Source organism: Rhinoderma darwinii, chromosome 2, assembly GCF_050947455.1.
Source record: "Rhinoderma darwinii isolate aRhiDar2 chromosome 2, aRhiDar2.hap1, whole genome shotgun sequence".
In the NCBI taxonomy this organism is placed as follows: domain Eukaryota; kingdom Metazoa; phylum Chordata; class Amphibia; order Anura; family Rhinodermatidae; genus Rhinoderma; species Rhinoderma darwinii.
This window is the reverse complement of record NC_134688.1, coordinates 392,836,196-392,851,316: the sequence shown is the minus strand read 5'-3', so window position 1 is coordinate 392,851,316 and position 15,121 is coordinate 392,836,196. Positions and strand designations below refer to the sequence as shown.

At 37.9% G+C, this 15,121-nt stretch overlaps 1 protein-coding gene across 1 annotated transcript in view; it reads right to left on the bottom strand.

Annotated features, from left to right (window-relative positions):
• LOC142741400 (interleukin-5 receptor subunit alpha-like) overlaps positions 1–15,121 on the bottom strand; it is a 53,042-nt gene that overhangs the window by 13,415 nt on the left and 24,506 nt on the right. The window contains exons 3-6 of the mRNA XM_075850781.1: positions 13,356–13,513; positions 10,336–10,477; positions 2,578–2,686; positions 2,313–2,491 (exon numbers count right to left, since the gene is read on the bottom strand). Of these exons, the coding sequence (XP_075706896.1) occupies positions 2,313–2,491; positions 2,578–2,686; positions 10,336–10,477; positions 13,356–13,513 (588 nt within the window). The remainder of the gene's footprint in view (positions 1–2,312; positions 2,492–2,577; positions 2,687–10,335; positions 10,478–13,355; positions 13,514–15,121) is intronic.

Here is a 15,121-nt window from a genome sequence, read left to right as displayed (position 1 = left end):
GTGGGTCTTTCTGCCTTAACTTTTGTCTTAAGCAAGAGAAATGCAGCTCGATCGGGTTGAGATCTGGTGATGGACTTGGCCATTGCAAAATATTCCACTTCTTTGACTTAAAAAACTCCTGGGTTGCTTTCACAGTATGTTTTGGGTCATTGTCCATCTGTAATGTGAATCGACGTCCAATCAACCTTGCTACATTTGGAATCTGAGCAGAAAGTATATCCCTGAACACTTTTAGATTTCATCCGGCTGCTTCTGTCTTCAATCACATCATCAATAAACACTAGTGACCCAGTGCCTTTGGCAGCCATGCATGTCCATGCCATCACACTGCCTCCACCATGTTTTACAGAGGATGTGGTTTGCTTTGGATCATGAGCCGTTCCAAGCCTTCTCCATACTTTCTTCCTCCCATCATTCTGGTACAGGTTGATCTTAGTTTCATCTGTACAAAGAATGATGTTCCAGAACTGGGCGGCTTCTTTAGATGTTGTTTGGCAAAGTCTAATCCGGCCTTTCTATTTTTGAGGCAGATTAATGGTTTGCACCTTGTGGTGAGCCCTCTGTATTTGCTCTCATCAAGTCTTCTCTTTATGGTATATTTACTTAGATACTGATACACCTACTTCCAGGCGAGTGTTCTTCACTTGGGTAGATGTTGTGAAGGGGGTTTTCCTCACCATGGAAAGGATTCTGCGATCATCCACCACTGTTGTCTTCCGTGGACGTCCAGGCCTTTTGGAGTTCACGAGATCACCAGTGCGCTTTTTTTTTTTTTCAAGAATGTACTATACTGTTGATTTTGCAACTCCTAACATTTGTGCTATCTCTTTGATGGATTTCTTAATTTTTTTCAGCCTAACGATGGTCTGTTTCACTTGCATTGAGATCTGCTTTGACCTCATGTTGTGGGTTCACAGCAACAGCTTCCAAATGCAAATGCCACACCTGGAATTAACTCCAGACATTTTACCTGCTTAATTGATGATGGATTAACGAGGGAATAGCCCATGCAGTCCATTAAATAGCTTTTGAGATAATTGTCCAATTACCTTTGGTTCCTTGAAAAAGAGGCAGATACATATTAAAGAGCTGTAATTCCTAAACCCTTCCTCAGATTATGATGTGAATACCCTCAAATTAAAGCTGAGATTCTGAACTTTAAGCCTATATTACTTATATAACTGTATATTCGATATGTTTTGGTAAACAGATAAAATGACAAAACGTGTGTCACTGTCCAAATAATTCCGAACCTAACTGTACCTTAAGTTTAAGAGGAGCTTATGGTAAGCAAATGTTTAGGGTGGAAGCGGGTAGAAGATAAGTTTGAATTATTGTTCTACTTATAGACTACTTATAGATTCAAATTACATGGTATTAATATCAATTATAGGAGGGGGATGCAGCTGCAGTCTCTCACTCAGGTTTTCAGTTAAACAACAAGATGTGGAATGGGGAAAGCAGCGGGTCATCTAATTTGCTCAGAATGCCTAGTACAGCACTAGCACCACACCAGGAAGAGTCTATACATTTTGCAAGCATGGATGGAGAAAATGTACATTTACAGAAACCAGCAGAAACCAGAGGAAAGGAAAATATGTAAGTTATGCAGGTTACACACAACAGTTCTGGCCACATCACTCCCAATACACAGCTGTGGCTGCCTAATGAGTAAGTGTTATTTTTTTATTTTGTATGGATAAGTGCACGCACTTTATAGGGGTTGGCCCATGAAGAACACCCTTGCTCTAACTCACAGAGATTAGCAGGGAGTTGCATATGGCCAGACATTTTCCTGGAAAATGTAGTATGCTATAGTGACCATTCAAATAAATGACCATCCCTGTAATGCTTGGACAAATCGAGTCCACCCAAGTGATCTGGCTTATAGAGGGGGTCCCTAAAAGGGCAAATGGGTAGGGGTTGTCTTTGGGTATTCCTTTTTATCCCTAAAGATTCTATTCAGGTTTATTTATTTATTTTAATTGTAATATAAGTGGATTTTGGCATGAATGGATTTCTAATGGATTCATATACAGTACTTGAGTGTACTTTAATTATTCCTAAGTGAAGAGTGAAAGCTCAGCTACTACATATAGTTTCTCCTTGATAACTGTAACACTCTCGATCTATTAAAAAATATGCAAATGTGCTTTAATAAGTACCTTCTTTCTTCTTATCATATATGGAAAAAGTAATTATGCGAGAGAGAGAGAGAGAGAGAGAGAGAGAAAGAGAGAGACATTCTATGCACTTGTATTTAAACAAAAAAAAAAAATGAATTGTGGAATGTAAAGTCGAGTGCTTCTCACCTACAGCTTCTGGCCTGAAAGTTTTTGAGAAATTATGAACATCGCTAAAGAATCCAATCCTTATCCTATTAAGAATTGTGGCATCTTTATAGTTTGAAAAAACATCTTGCATGTAACATCCAACATTCTTTTTGGATCTCTTAATATAGTTTGTGCAAGCCAACCATTTAAAGTTTAACCTGTGCAGAGTAGAATATGTACATAGTTAGGGCTTTTTGGAGTTTTTTCAGCATCTCTGAGAAAAAGCAATACTGTAATGTTATACCTCAATGCAATGGAGTAGTTGGTGTCATTAGGGGCATCTTTTCTAAAGTTCCAGGAACAATTTAGATTGGTAATGTTGAATAATACACATGACACATTGTTGATATAAACTGAAACAATAAATACACGTCTTTTTAAGCAAACTGGAAAAAATTATATTTTATAATTAGCTCAAAATCATTCTCACTGCCACAGTATACAATGACTGATACCGGAGAACAGGACAATGTTTTTAATATTTACTGAACATTGTAATAGAACTATTACTATACAAAATTAAGAATCAACTTCAAATTTGATTTATAGCCAGGAGTGTAGGTGAATAGATTGGAATTGTGACGTTTTTCTACAACTCAATCATATTATGAAGCAGTTTCTAATACAAGTCCATTCGTGTATAGTAAACAATCACTGATGAAGTAATAATTAAAGTTATTCCCTATATAAAATGTATAAAAGAAGAGAAAGAATTACAAACCTTAAAGGGGCTGTCCAGCAAATAAAATTACTATGAGCATGGTAGTGTTAAGCATGTATTTTAGGAGTGTTCGCTACTTGCCCCCTACTGGAAGGAAATTCATTATTTTCTATCAAACCTCCCGGAATACCCATGTCCGTGGTCTTGCACCTGTGGCGTGGCAAACACTCAGAACCAGCTCCAGCAGGATTTTTTTTTCCCAAATCAGAAATTGCTAGGTTTATGTGTCATGGAATGCAGGGACACAGACTTCAATGTAGCAAAAGGAGGAAATCGAGCACAGTGAGCAACCATAAAATCCAGAAATTATTATTCACATGTAGAAAAGCACATACAAGGACAAAAAAACACGTACGCGTTTAAACTGGCAATATCTTCTTTTGTGTTGTAAAATTATTTTTTCATCAATATAAATAATGTTCATAAAAATGATCATGAGCGGTCACATGTCCCTGTGTTAACATCAGTGCAGCAGCGGAGGTCCAGGGAGCAGTGGAGCTTTATTTTTATTCGCTGGACAGCTCCTTTAAGAGGTAATCTGGGATGTATATAACATAAATAGCTTTTATTACTTTTTTACCGTTTTTGCTTTCTCACTTACTTACTAACTTATAATTTGGTCAATAAATTTATGGTTAACAACTGTTTGGGTTGGATATATCCCAACCATATAGATATGTTTTATGATTGTAGAGTAGAAACATTTCATCAAATACTACTACTAATTCAGTTACAGGCCTTAAACTTCCTATGAGAACAGTTAAAACTTTATATAAAAAGTTTGTCTAGTGCCAGGTCCAACTACAACTGGACGTCTATGCTATATAATCTATGTAGTAACAAAGTGAATCTCTTGTCTCGAATACTGCCGGTATGAACGACATAGGAGTTCTTAAACCATTGTGTACAAAAAATGTTCAATAAAAGTTATTGATTGAAAATAATTCTGTCTAGTGCTCAGTTTTTTTTATTACTGTTATTCTATATTCCTTGATAGTCCTGTAAGATGAGGCCCGGGTGATATAAGGCCTAAGCAGGGTTCTCATGGAAACGATGGAATGGAACAGCAGAAATGCATGAAATATTTTTAACTAAGGCCGGTGTTAATTCACAATCTTTATAACTCTTTTGACCATAAGAGCGGTTAGGGCTAAATCAATTATATGAGATGGTGTAAACTGCAGTCACATATACCACCGATTACTTCTAATAACTGTATGCGCTAGTGCACATCCATGTGCTAAAAGCGTAGCAATGAATCCCACTCAGGAAACGCCACCTTTTATGCGCATTAACCGCTCCCAGCATCAGTACGCGATGTATAGCCACACTGCATAACATCCCAAACACTGTTATGGTGCAGCAAACCTACTAAATCAGATGGCATCTAGAATGTTACATAAGGTGCCAAACTATTTAGATACAAACGATCCAGTCATGATTGCCTGAACCTGCCAAAATGGAATCAATATTACAATACAAATAGAGCAATATATGTCAGGTCTGCATGTATCTAATTTGACAAAAATTTGTGCAAAAATTAAAGACACTACTTGACACAGATACGCAATACAAATTATACATAACTTAAGTCCCCCCTCAAAGGATGGGGATATTCCTCTACATTCTTACACTCCCTTAAAGAGGACCTATCAGTTCTGAGAAATCCTCAGAAAGTGATAGTAGATAAAATTTCAAACATATATCATTACCAAGACAGAGTAATAAGTCCAAATTTCATGAGATTTTGACTGCACTGTGAAATTTCCTTCTTCTCTGACAGGTACCAACTGTGAGGAGGAGGAGGAGCTGATTCTATACAGCATCTGATTGGTAAAGTGGAGCTTTGTGATCAGGTCAGGCCAGGAGTGGGACTAAGCGAACAAATTTACCTGTTTCGCCATCATGTTGATTTGCTAGTCCATAACATACAATGGGAGAATAGATTCCACTATTTTCTTATAAATTCGCCAAAAGCTAATCTCAAACCTGGTTAATTACGTTACTAATCCCTTGTAATAGGCAGGAAAGCAGGAAGATGACGAAAATCACGAAAAAAAAATTGCTTCACCTCCAGCCAGGAGCCTGAACTTTATACAGAATATTGTTATTTTGTCAGCCTTGTGATAATATTTCTGTGTATTATACAGCCCAGCTACAGAAGGAGAAAACAATGGAAAGAGTAAATCTGCTAGAAGAGAAGGACACAGTCGCTTGTTAAAGGTTGATCTGCTAGAGGCGAAAGAAAAGACAACTGAATACACAGATAACCAACATCAATCACTGAAGAGAAAAGGGAAGCAAAGCTGTAACAGGATTTACCTACCTTGTATCTCTGCTGCTTTTAGTAAGAGGCTCTCTTTAATGGGAGATTACTCAGCAGTCTCCTTTTCCTTCTTTAGATGCTTCATAATGCACAGGAGAATCATCTTATATTGTTGCTAATATGACAGTATTCAGCATGAAGTAATATAGCAGCAGAGATCTTCACTGTATATACAGCTGCGCACTCAATCTCCCCCTCACAGTGGACTCTCAGAAGAAGGAAGTCTCACAGAGCAGTGAAAACCTTGTGAGACTTGTACTGCTTGCTTCTACATGTGTTAAGCCGGCTTTAGCAGAAGTTGTTTCAGCTCTTGAAAGGCCAGAAACAAATTTGTCAGTTTTCCTAATTTTGTATATTTGAGAAAGGCTTTATATTTTGGTCTCCTATTACTTCATAAGGTTTTTCCAAGAAGTGATAGGTCTTCTTTAAGTCCCTTAGGGAATTTCCAACCAAAAATATAATGAACAATTAGGGTGTTTATACACATTAGAGGGTGGTCAGCTGAACCTGTGGGACCGGCCAACTTTCTAATGCTTTTGGAGATGTTCCGAACCTTCCCCCACAGCAGATCTATTTTTCCCATCGGAGATAAGCCGCTATTAGACCCAGGGCTTTTTCCCCTCTTCCTATAAATAACACCCCCATTGAATGCTGAGCCAAGTGTGCATGTAGCATAGGAGAGTGGGGAGGAATAGCTGTGGGTCGAATGAGCGTAAATAATAAAACAAGCCTAACAGTTGATGTTTTCATTACATAGTTACATAGTTGCATAGGTTGAAAAAGACATAGGTCCATCAGGTTGAACCTTTCTCAATAAATTACTTGTCATTCATCGCTTGATTAATTATAACCCTTCAATGCCATTCGTAAATAAATAGGCATCTAGCCCTTTTTGTAAATGCTGACATAGTATCTGGCAACACTACCTCTTGGGGAAGGGCTTTCAATAGCTTGACCACTCTAACTGCAAAGAACCCCTTTCTATATTGATGTCTTAAACTTCTTTATTCCACACGTAATGGGTGTCCCCTTGTCCTTTGTAGAGTCCTTGGAAGGAACAGATCATGTGCTAGTTCTCTGTATTGACCACACATATACTTATACGTATTAATAAGATCACCTCTAAAGACGTCTTTTTTCCAAGCTGAACAAGGCCAATTTTTCTAGCCTTTCACTGTAAGCGACACCTCCCATCCCATTTAATAAACTAGTTGCCCGCCTTTGAACCCACTCCAGTTCTCCTATGTCCTTTTTACAATGTGGAGCCCAAAACTGAATTCCATATTCTAGATGTGGCCTTACAAGGATTTATAGAGTGGTAATATTACATTTGAATCACAGGTTTTTTTTCTCTCTTTTTATACACCCTAAAATCCTATTTGCTTTTGTAGCTGCTGCCTGACATTGAGTGATGTTGCTTAGCTTATTTGTTACCAGAATACCCAGTTCCTTCTCTTGTTCCGTTATCCCCAGTTTTATTCCATTTAATGTATATGAATTAATGCTATTATTGCGTCCTAAGTGCATTACTTTACATTTGTCAACATTGAGTTTCATCTGTCATGTTTTTGCCCATGCTGCCAGTTTATCTAGGTCTTTCTGTAATAGTTTAAAGTCAAGCTGAGTTTTAAGAATCCTACAAAGTTTTGTATCGTCAGAAAAAACTGACACCTTGCTATCCATCCCATCCACAAGGTCATTGATAAAGAGATTAAAAAGAATTTGGCCTAACACCGATCCTTGTGGTACCCCGCTGCTGACTTCAACCCATTTTGAGTAAGTTCCATTTATAACAACTCTTTGTTTTCTGTCCCCTAACCAATTCTTTACCCACTTGCATGCACGTTCCCTCAGTCCCTGTGTCTGTAGCTTCAGAACAAGACTGTGTGGAACAGTATAAAATGCTTTTGCGAAATCCAAATAAACCACATCAGCCACATGACCAACATCCAGATTTGCACTTACCTCCTCATAGAAACCGAGCATGTTAATTAGGCACGACCTGTTTTTCGTGAATCCATGCTGGTTATCAGTTATTAGACTTGTCTCTGCTATATACTTTTTCAGTTCATCTCTTAAAATACCCTCAAATATTTTGCCTACCACAGATGTTAAACTTACTGGACATTAATTACTCGGTTCCACCTTTTTACCCTTCTTAAATATTGGTACAACATCAGCCGTCCTCCAATCTGGAGACACTGATCCTGTTACAAGGGATTCTAAGAAGATTAGATTCAATGGTCTGTCCAATACTTAGCTTAATTCCCTTAATACTCGTGAATGAATGTTGTCTGTGCCAGGGGATTTATCAATATTTAATTTGCTCAGACGTAGCTCTACTTCCTCCTATGTTAAGCAGGTAATATTGGGTGGGGAACCTTTATCACTGTCCCCCTGAATAGCTCATCAGCGAACACAGAGGAAAATAATGTCTCAGCCCTCCCTTTGTCCTCTACATTACCATGGTCATCTTTAAGAGGGCCAATATTATCAGATTTGTTTTTTTGGGCATTAATATATTTATAAAAATTTTTGGGATTTATTTAAATGTCGTTAGCGATTGGTTTTTCTGTAGATAGCTTTGCTAACTTGATTTCATTTTTACATTTTCTATTAAGATTTTTGTAAGTCTGGAATGATTTTGCTGTGCTCTCAGCCTTCAATGTTTTGAATGCTTTTTGTTTTTGTCTTACTATATTGGTCTCCTTTTATTCCTAGACATTTTGTACCAGTGGGAATAAACTTACTACACGATTCATGTAATATATCTTTAAAAGCTCCCCATTTACCATCAGTATCCCTATTTACCATTACATGATCCCAGTCAACAAGACTAAGTGTTACCCTCAGTCGATTTAATTTTTCTTTCCTAAAATTCCAGGTTTTTGTTTCTCCCCTTCTTATTGTTTTATTGAAAATTATATTAAAACTTACCATATTGTGGTCACTGTTGCCTAAGTACTTCCGCACCTCCACATCTGATATTGTGTCTGGTCTATTAGATAAGACTAGATCCAGCACATTATTCCGTCTGGTTGGTTTATCAACAAACTGCGTGAAATAATTGTCTTGAATTGTGTATAAAAACTTCCAACTTTTAGCACATCCAGCAGCCTCTAGTCCCAATTAATGTCAGGATAGTTAAAAACCCAGGCAATAAGGACCCCATTTTCTATTTGTGGCAGCATTTCTTCCTCGGCTGTTCTGCTATGTTTGGTGGCTTATAACAAACTCCAATTAGCAGTTTACTGTTATTAACCCTTCCATGAATATTTACCCATAAAGACTCCACACTGTCAGTCTCCCCCAATTTCTTCATTCTGGACTGGTCTTAGGCTGGATTTTACAAACAGACAAACCCCGACACCTTCTTTATCTTTTCTATCCCATCTGAATACGGTGTAGCCCTCCACATTTGTTACCCCGTCATGCCTATCATCCGGCCAGGTATCTGTTATGCCCACTACATCATAATCCATGTCAGTCATTAGAATCTCCAACTCATCCATTTTACTTGCAAGACTTCTTGCATTCGCCAGCATACATATAATCTTACCGACACCTTTAATATTCTTAGGTCCGTATGTATTCCTAGTCACCGCCCTACTCTGCTTGCTAACCCCAGCCCCCACTAAATCCCCATTATCTCCTTCTGTATCACACTCCCTATGTACTCTATCTAACCCTGTTTTATGAACCCTTACCCTCCCTCCCCCAGATCCTAGTTTAAAAGCTCTTCCAGCCGTCTAACCATTCTTTCCCCCAGCACAGCTGCACCCTCCCCATTTTGATGCAACCCGTCCCTACCATGGAGCCTATAGCCGACAGAGAAGTCAGCCCAGTTCTCCATGAACCCAAACCCTTCCTTCCTGCACCAATTTCTAAGCCACTTATTTAACTCCCTAATCTCCCGCTGTCTTTCTAGTCATTATATAATTCCATTATGAGTGGCCGCCAGCAGCTTCCCCCAGCAATAATAGCTGATCATAGGACCCCTGGTGAATTTGATCATTGGGGTGGACTTATTGCAAAAATGAAACAGAGTATCACAATATCTCACTGTGAGTTAACATTCACCAGCAGATTGAAGGATATTATAGACTAATCATTCAATACCAAACATGATCTATGACACAATATGTTTGGCTGACATTGAACTATCTGTTTATTCAACTAACAATGCTGACATTACTAACCATAAGCCATTAATAAAACTAGTGGGAACCATTATAATTTATATAATGTATTAAATAAGTACTGCTGTAGTGGTCATAAGTAAGATGTATTGTGACTTAAACAAGTGATGAACTAACAATTTATTTTATTAATCACTATGTATGGACATGATTTAGATATGATGACCGTGGATGTCAAATGGGGACCTAACAGATTATTGACTATTTTGTTATTAATTTCTCACATCGATATTCTTTATCCTGTCGGAGATGATAGCTCGGAGACGCAAAGTTTATTGAACACTGAACACTGTAGACAACATAGCAGTGGACAGTACAGAATAAGCGAGTACTTTATTACTTCAGATACACAGATGTCTTTGTTTTATTACAGCAACTCATGACACAATTTTTTTTTTTCAAATATGTCATATTTCTTGACATTCCATTAAAGGGGTAGTCTCACCATGAGACAGGTTCTGAAAATAGGAGTTATCGCCAGGGAAATTTGCAGCCAGCCATACACTTCACTCCAGGGGCCATTCTAGGGGTAATATAGTTTAACTCATCGACAGCCATTCAATATACTCAGCAGCTGTCTTATTGAAACAACCCCTTTAACTGTGTCTCCCATGGCATATAAAAGAGTATACTAGTTTTTATTTTTAATGCATTTATATTGTGAGAAGAGTAGTGGTCCAAGTTTTAGGAGTTTTAAATATACAGTATATTTTCACACTATTTTTGTTGTATATGTAAAATATGTTTAAAACTCACCTGGTGGGGCAATGTAAACAAATTCTGCAGGCTTGCTTTGAAATCGTATGTCTCCATATTCACAAAGTGCATTTGATACCAACCCTACCAGTCTAGGACGCATGCGTAGTTTAACTGTTTGATAGTTTGTTGTCAAAGTTGTCTAAAAAAAAAACAAAAAAAAACTGTCAAGTCTTTATAATCAAATACTGTGTAGTCATCAATGTAGTCTCATGAGAATAAAGTTGTCAGGAAGGTGGTTTACACATTCTCCACTTGCTAAAGATTGAAGAAAATATACATTCAGTTTTCCTTATCATCTTAACAATGGTAATATATGTGGCATTGCTATCTAAAAATGCTAAATATGTATACAATAATGTAAAGGAAAGGGTGATTTTTTTCGGACTTATGGTTTGGGGCTCACTAATCCAAACATACCAAATTGGAATAATACTTTGGCTTCTCTGTAAATAAGTAGTTATGAACCAACTACATAGCAAAAAATAAAGGATATCAATGACTGGAAGTATTAATATGCTGATTGCCAAGAAGCTTGCTGAGTGTGACATTGGTGATGTCATATGGTATCACCAATAGATGAAAGGTCTTGTATTGACAGGAGTCAGTAAACTGTTGGTGGCTATAGAATACCATGTGCAGTCCCTGTCAGACATGAATTTCAGAAGAATTAATTATTTGGAGACATATCAGAGGAGAAGGGAGACCTAAGACGTAAGTGGTTGTAGAGGAGGAATCTCTGACTCTGAAAGATACGGACCAGAGTGGCCACCATATTATTTTCTAGTTAACATGTATTATGCTTGTGTAAACTATTTTCTTTTGGGAAAGAAGAGGAGACCTTATGGAATGTCATGAAACTTGTAGAATAACTTAGGTCGTTTTTGCATGCAGGCGGTTGGTAACATGGCGTTGGGACAATTACTGCCCTAGAATGCCATGTACTGTGAAAGAAGAGGGTGCCAGTTAAAGAAACCCGTAGTTCATCATATAGGCAGTGATTGATTTGGCCATCATGGGGAGCTAGCGAGCCAATAAAACCGGGTGGGTATCTTGCCCAGGGTGGTTGTGCTCTAGTGTTGCAAAGACTGCTGTCAGAGGTGGAGGTGAAAGCTGCACTGGATGAGACTCTTGCTGGGACATGACCATAAGAAGGAAACCACATGCACCCAAGGCAAGAGGGACTGACAAAGGGTCTAGGACTGCAGGATAAGCAATGACCTGATTGGAGGGTCTGAGACTGCAAGAATAGAGCAGAAAGTTTAGCAAACTAAGAGATAAACCACAACTGCCAGGCCGACACAACCCTGAAACCAAGTATTGTGCCTTCACGTGAGAACTGCCAAGTGTGTTTACTTGTATATATTGGAACTGCAAGCTCATTGCCTCCAGTAGAAGTTAACAGTTGAATTTGGCAAAAAGAACTGTGTCTGTCGTTACTGTGACATTCCTCTTGCAGGGTGGTCATCATCAGACACTGTCATCTGACAAGGGGTTCCGGGTCCACTGTCCCATGCTTGGTCCACTTCTTACAATTCCTTGCACTTTTTCTCTACTTTTGTCAGCAGAAATGCTCTAGAGATGCAGATGCTCTATATCCAGATTTCTTTTTTTGTATCTATTGTATTTATTTCTTAAAGGGAATGTGTCGCTAGAAAATTTTTTTGTTAAACAGTTAGTGTATGAATGCTTAAACACTGTTCACATTTTTTTTAATTTTTTCACGAGTCAGGAAATATTATAAATTAGATTCTAATTTATAACATTTCTCAGTGCTGGTCACTAGATGGAGCAATTCCCAAAATTGCAGCATTGCATGTGGTAAAGCAACCACATTGCTTTATGCTGCAAATTTGGTGTAAACACACTCGCTCTAGTGAGCTCACAGGATCCCCCCTCCTTTATCCTGGCTAGTGCCAGGAGAAAGGAGGGGATTGAACGATCAAACCTCCTACACTGTGTGTCGCCATTTTTTGAGCTAACACACAGTGTAGTAGGTTTACATACAGTAGTAAACACACAGTAAAACACGTACATACACAGACCTAACTTACCTGCTCCTGCCGCCGCTCCCTCCGGTCCGTCCGCTCCGTCTGCGCCCTCCGTTCCTCGTGCTTGCTTCAGAACACAAGTCCGGAAGTCGTCATCTCACAGTCTGGCCGCGGCTTCCGGTCGACATGAACATGGCGCCGGATTTCGCTCTAGCGAAGACCTGACTTTTGGTCTGTGTGGGAGCGGCACACAGTCCCACACAGACCGCGTACGCTATAGTGGATGGAACGGCTCCCGTTCACATTCACTATGGGAATGTGTGTGCCGTATTCCATCACTGTTTGTGTCGTTAATCGACACATACAGTGATGGCAAAAAAAATGGCAGCCCCCATAGAGAAGAAAAAGTTAAAAAATATAAAAAAGTAAAACACAAACACACACATAAATAAAAGATTTTATAATAAAACACTAAATGCAAATTGATATAAAAAATTTTTTTTTAGAGACACTCGTCCTTTAAGTATATTTGTAACTGCCCACAGTTATTAGGCAACCAGACTTGTAGAAGGTATCGCTATGTCAACTGCTGTGTTCTGTCAATTACATAGCACATGAGAAAATTGTGAGGTAAAGATAATTAGAGTCTGTCATAATTTCCTGAGAATGAAAGGGCCGCAACGCTCATTTAAGTTTTCGTTGCACAGTGGCGCTCCTGGGCCCTGGCTACTCGGCTGTGCAAGGAACTGACGCTAGCCCATTTACTTAAATGGAGCAGTGCTGAAGTTCCCTTCACAGCAGATTGCCAGTGTGCCGCTGTGCAGGGAGAAACTGTAAACGGGACACAAAGCTAAATCAGAGCTGCCCTTCATTCTCGGGATCAGTGGTGGTCCCAGAGGTCAGACCCCACTGATCATAAAGGGATGGCATATCCTAGTGATATGTCATCACTTTAAAAGATGGGAATACAGTAACCCTTTAAGACTAATATTTTGAAATAAAAACAGATAAGAATAAAACACTTATTACCCTTTTATTTGTCTTCATTTCTTTATCCGTAAATTCATGTGAATAATAATAGCAAACATTAAAATGTCCCTTTTCAGCAATTTCTTCTACTTTCCAGGAAATATTGACAGCATCAAAGCCATAGTTTGATATTGTAACATTGGGCTGTTTAAGAACAACTGTAAACAGGTTATTATTGGTATAATAATAATAATAATAATAATAATAATAATAATAATAATAATAATAATAATAATAATAATAATAATAATAATAATGTTATAATCATGATAATAACAACAATAATACTCAGAAATAATATAATTAATACAAAATATGCATTTACTTTTTGCTAACATGCTGATTGTATGTAGGGGACAGTTGAAAGTGGGTATAGCTGCAGGATCATACTACACAGAGTTTGTTGTCTGTTACCATGGAGACAAATAGGTGCTGCAGACACAAAATGATAGGGCATTTTTAAGCATAAGTTGTTGCAATGTTGCTTTATTTTTTATTTTAGATACATTGGGATTGGGATTAATTACGAAGGTGTCCACAGCCTTTATCATAAATTCTGTATCTTTAAATTTAGAAATGATTGATTAGGACTTTTATGAACTAATTTAGCATGTTGCTTCTCCCATACATTTATTTAAATTTGAAGAGTAGCTGAAATTAGGACTAGACTGTGAAACATTGGGCAATATTGTATAAAAAAACAATGTCATCTGCCCTGTTGTTTACAGTTCCCTATAGACTAGGATGACATGTCTGCGACACACTATGACTCACATCCTGAACAACCAAAAAACAAGTGCAGAAACCAAAATTTACAAATGTTACAGCACGTTTTACATATATTTCTGATAGACCAGCTCTTACCAAGCCAATGCCTATTTCACATCGGACTTATGATCTGACAGAGCTGGTTGAGAGTACTGCTAATACCTTTCTTCTTAACCCAAATATTAAATAACAATATAAAAAATTGCAAGCATATCAATATTTTCCTTCAATAAACTGCTCATTTATCTTATAATTGGCTTGGCTTCCAGGCATTAATTTGTTTATTAGTATCAATTAGGAGTACTTCTCTTACAGCATCAGACTCAGAAGATCATGAGAGAAGAGCATTGTGGGAAGACCCTAGAACCCTAGCAATCAGTTGCTCGCAGCCAATCACCAATTGTAGCGTGCTTTGCTGAGAGCAGATGTCTGACGTGTTTTCTGTAGACACGGTATACAGCTTCTTCTGATAGTGGCACATTTTCATCATTATACATATTAGGATCAATTAAGCTGACATTAAGTAGACTCCTAACTATCCAAATTTCAACAAATGCTAAGGATTTGGTGTAATCCCCATGTGCCTCATGTATATATTTATTCAGAAGCTTCTTCATGTGTACCTGTCGTCCATGAGTCTTTTTTATTAAAGCTCCAATAGCCTTGTCAATATAGAGTTAACTCAGGAAATAGAATAGAGTATACTAAAAAAATAATTTTTTTTTAAAAATAAAACCTAAATAAAAAGAGGGTGAAATCACTAGTTTGAAGGGCTTTTTAAAAAAAATAAAAATAAATAAATAATGAACCCCTTAATCCCTTCCCTCTTTAGCCACTTTTGACCTTCCTGACCGAGCCTCATTTTTCAAATCTGACATGTGTCACTTTATGTGGTAATAACTCCGGAATGCTTTTACCTACCCAAGCGATTCTGAGAATGTTTTCTCGTGACACATTGGACTTTAAGTTACTGGCAAAATTTGCTCGATATGTTCAGT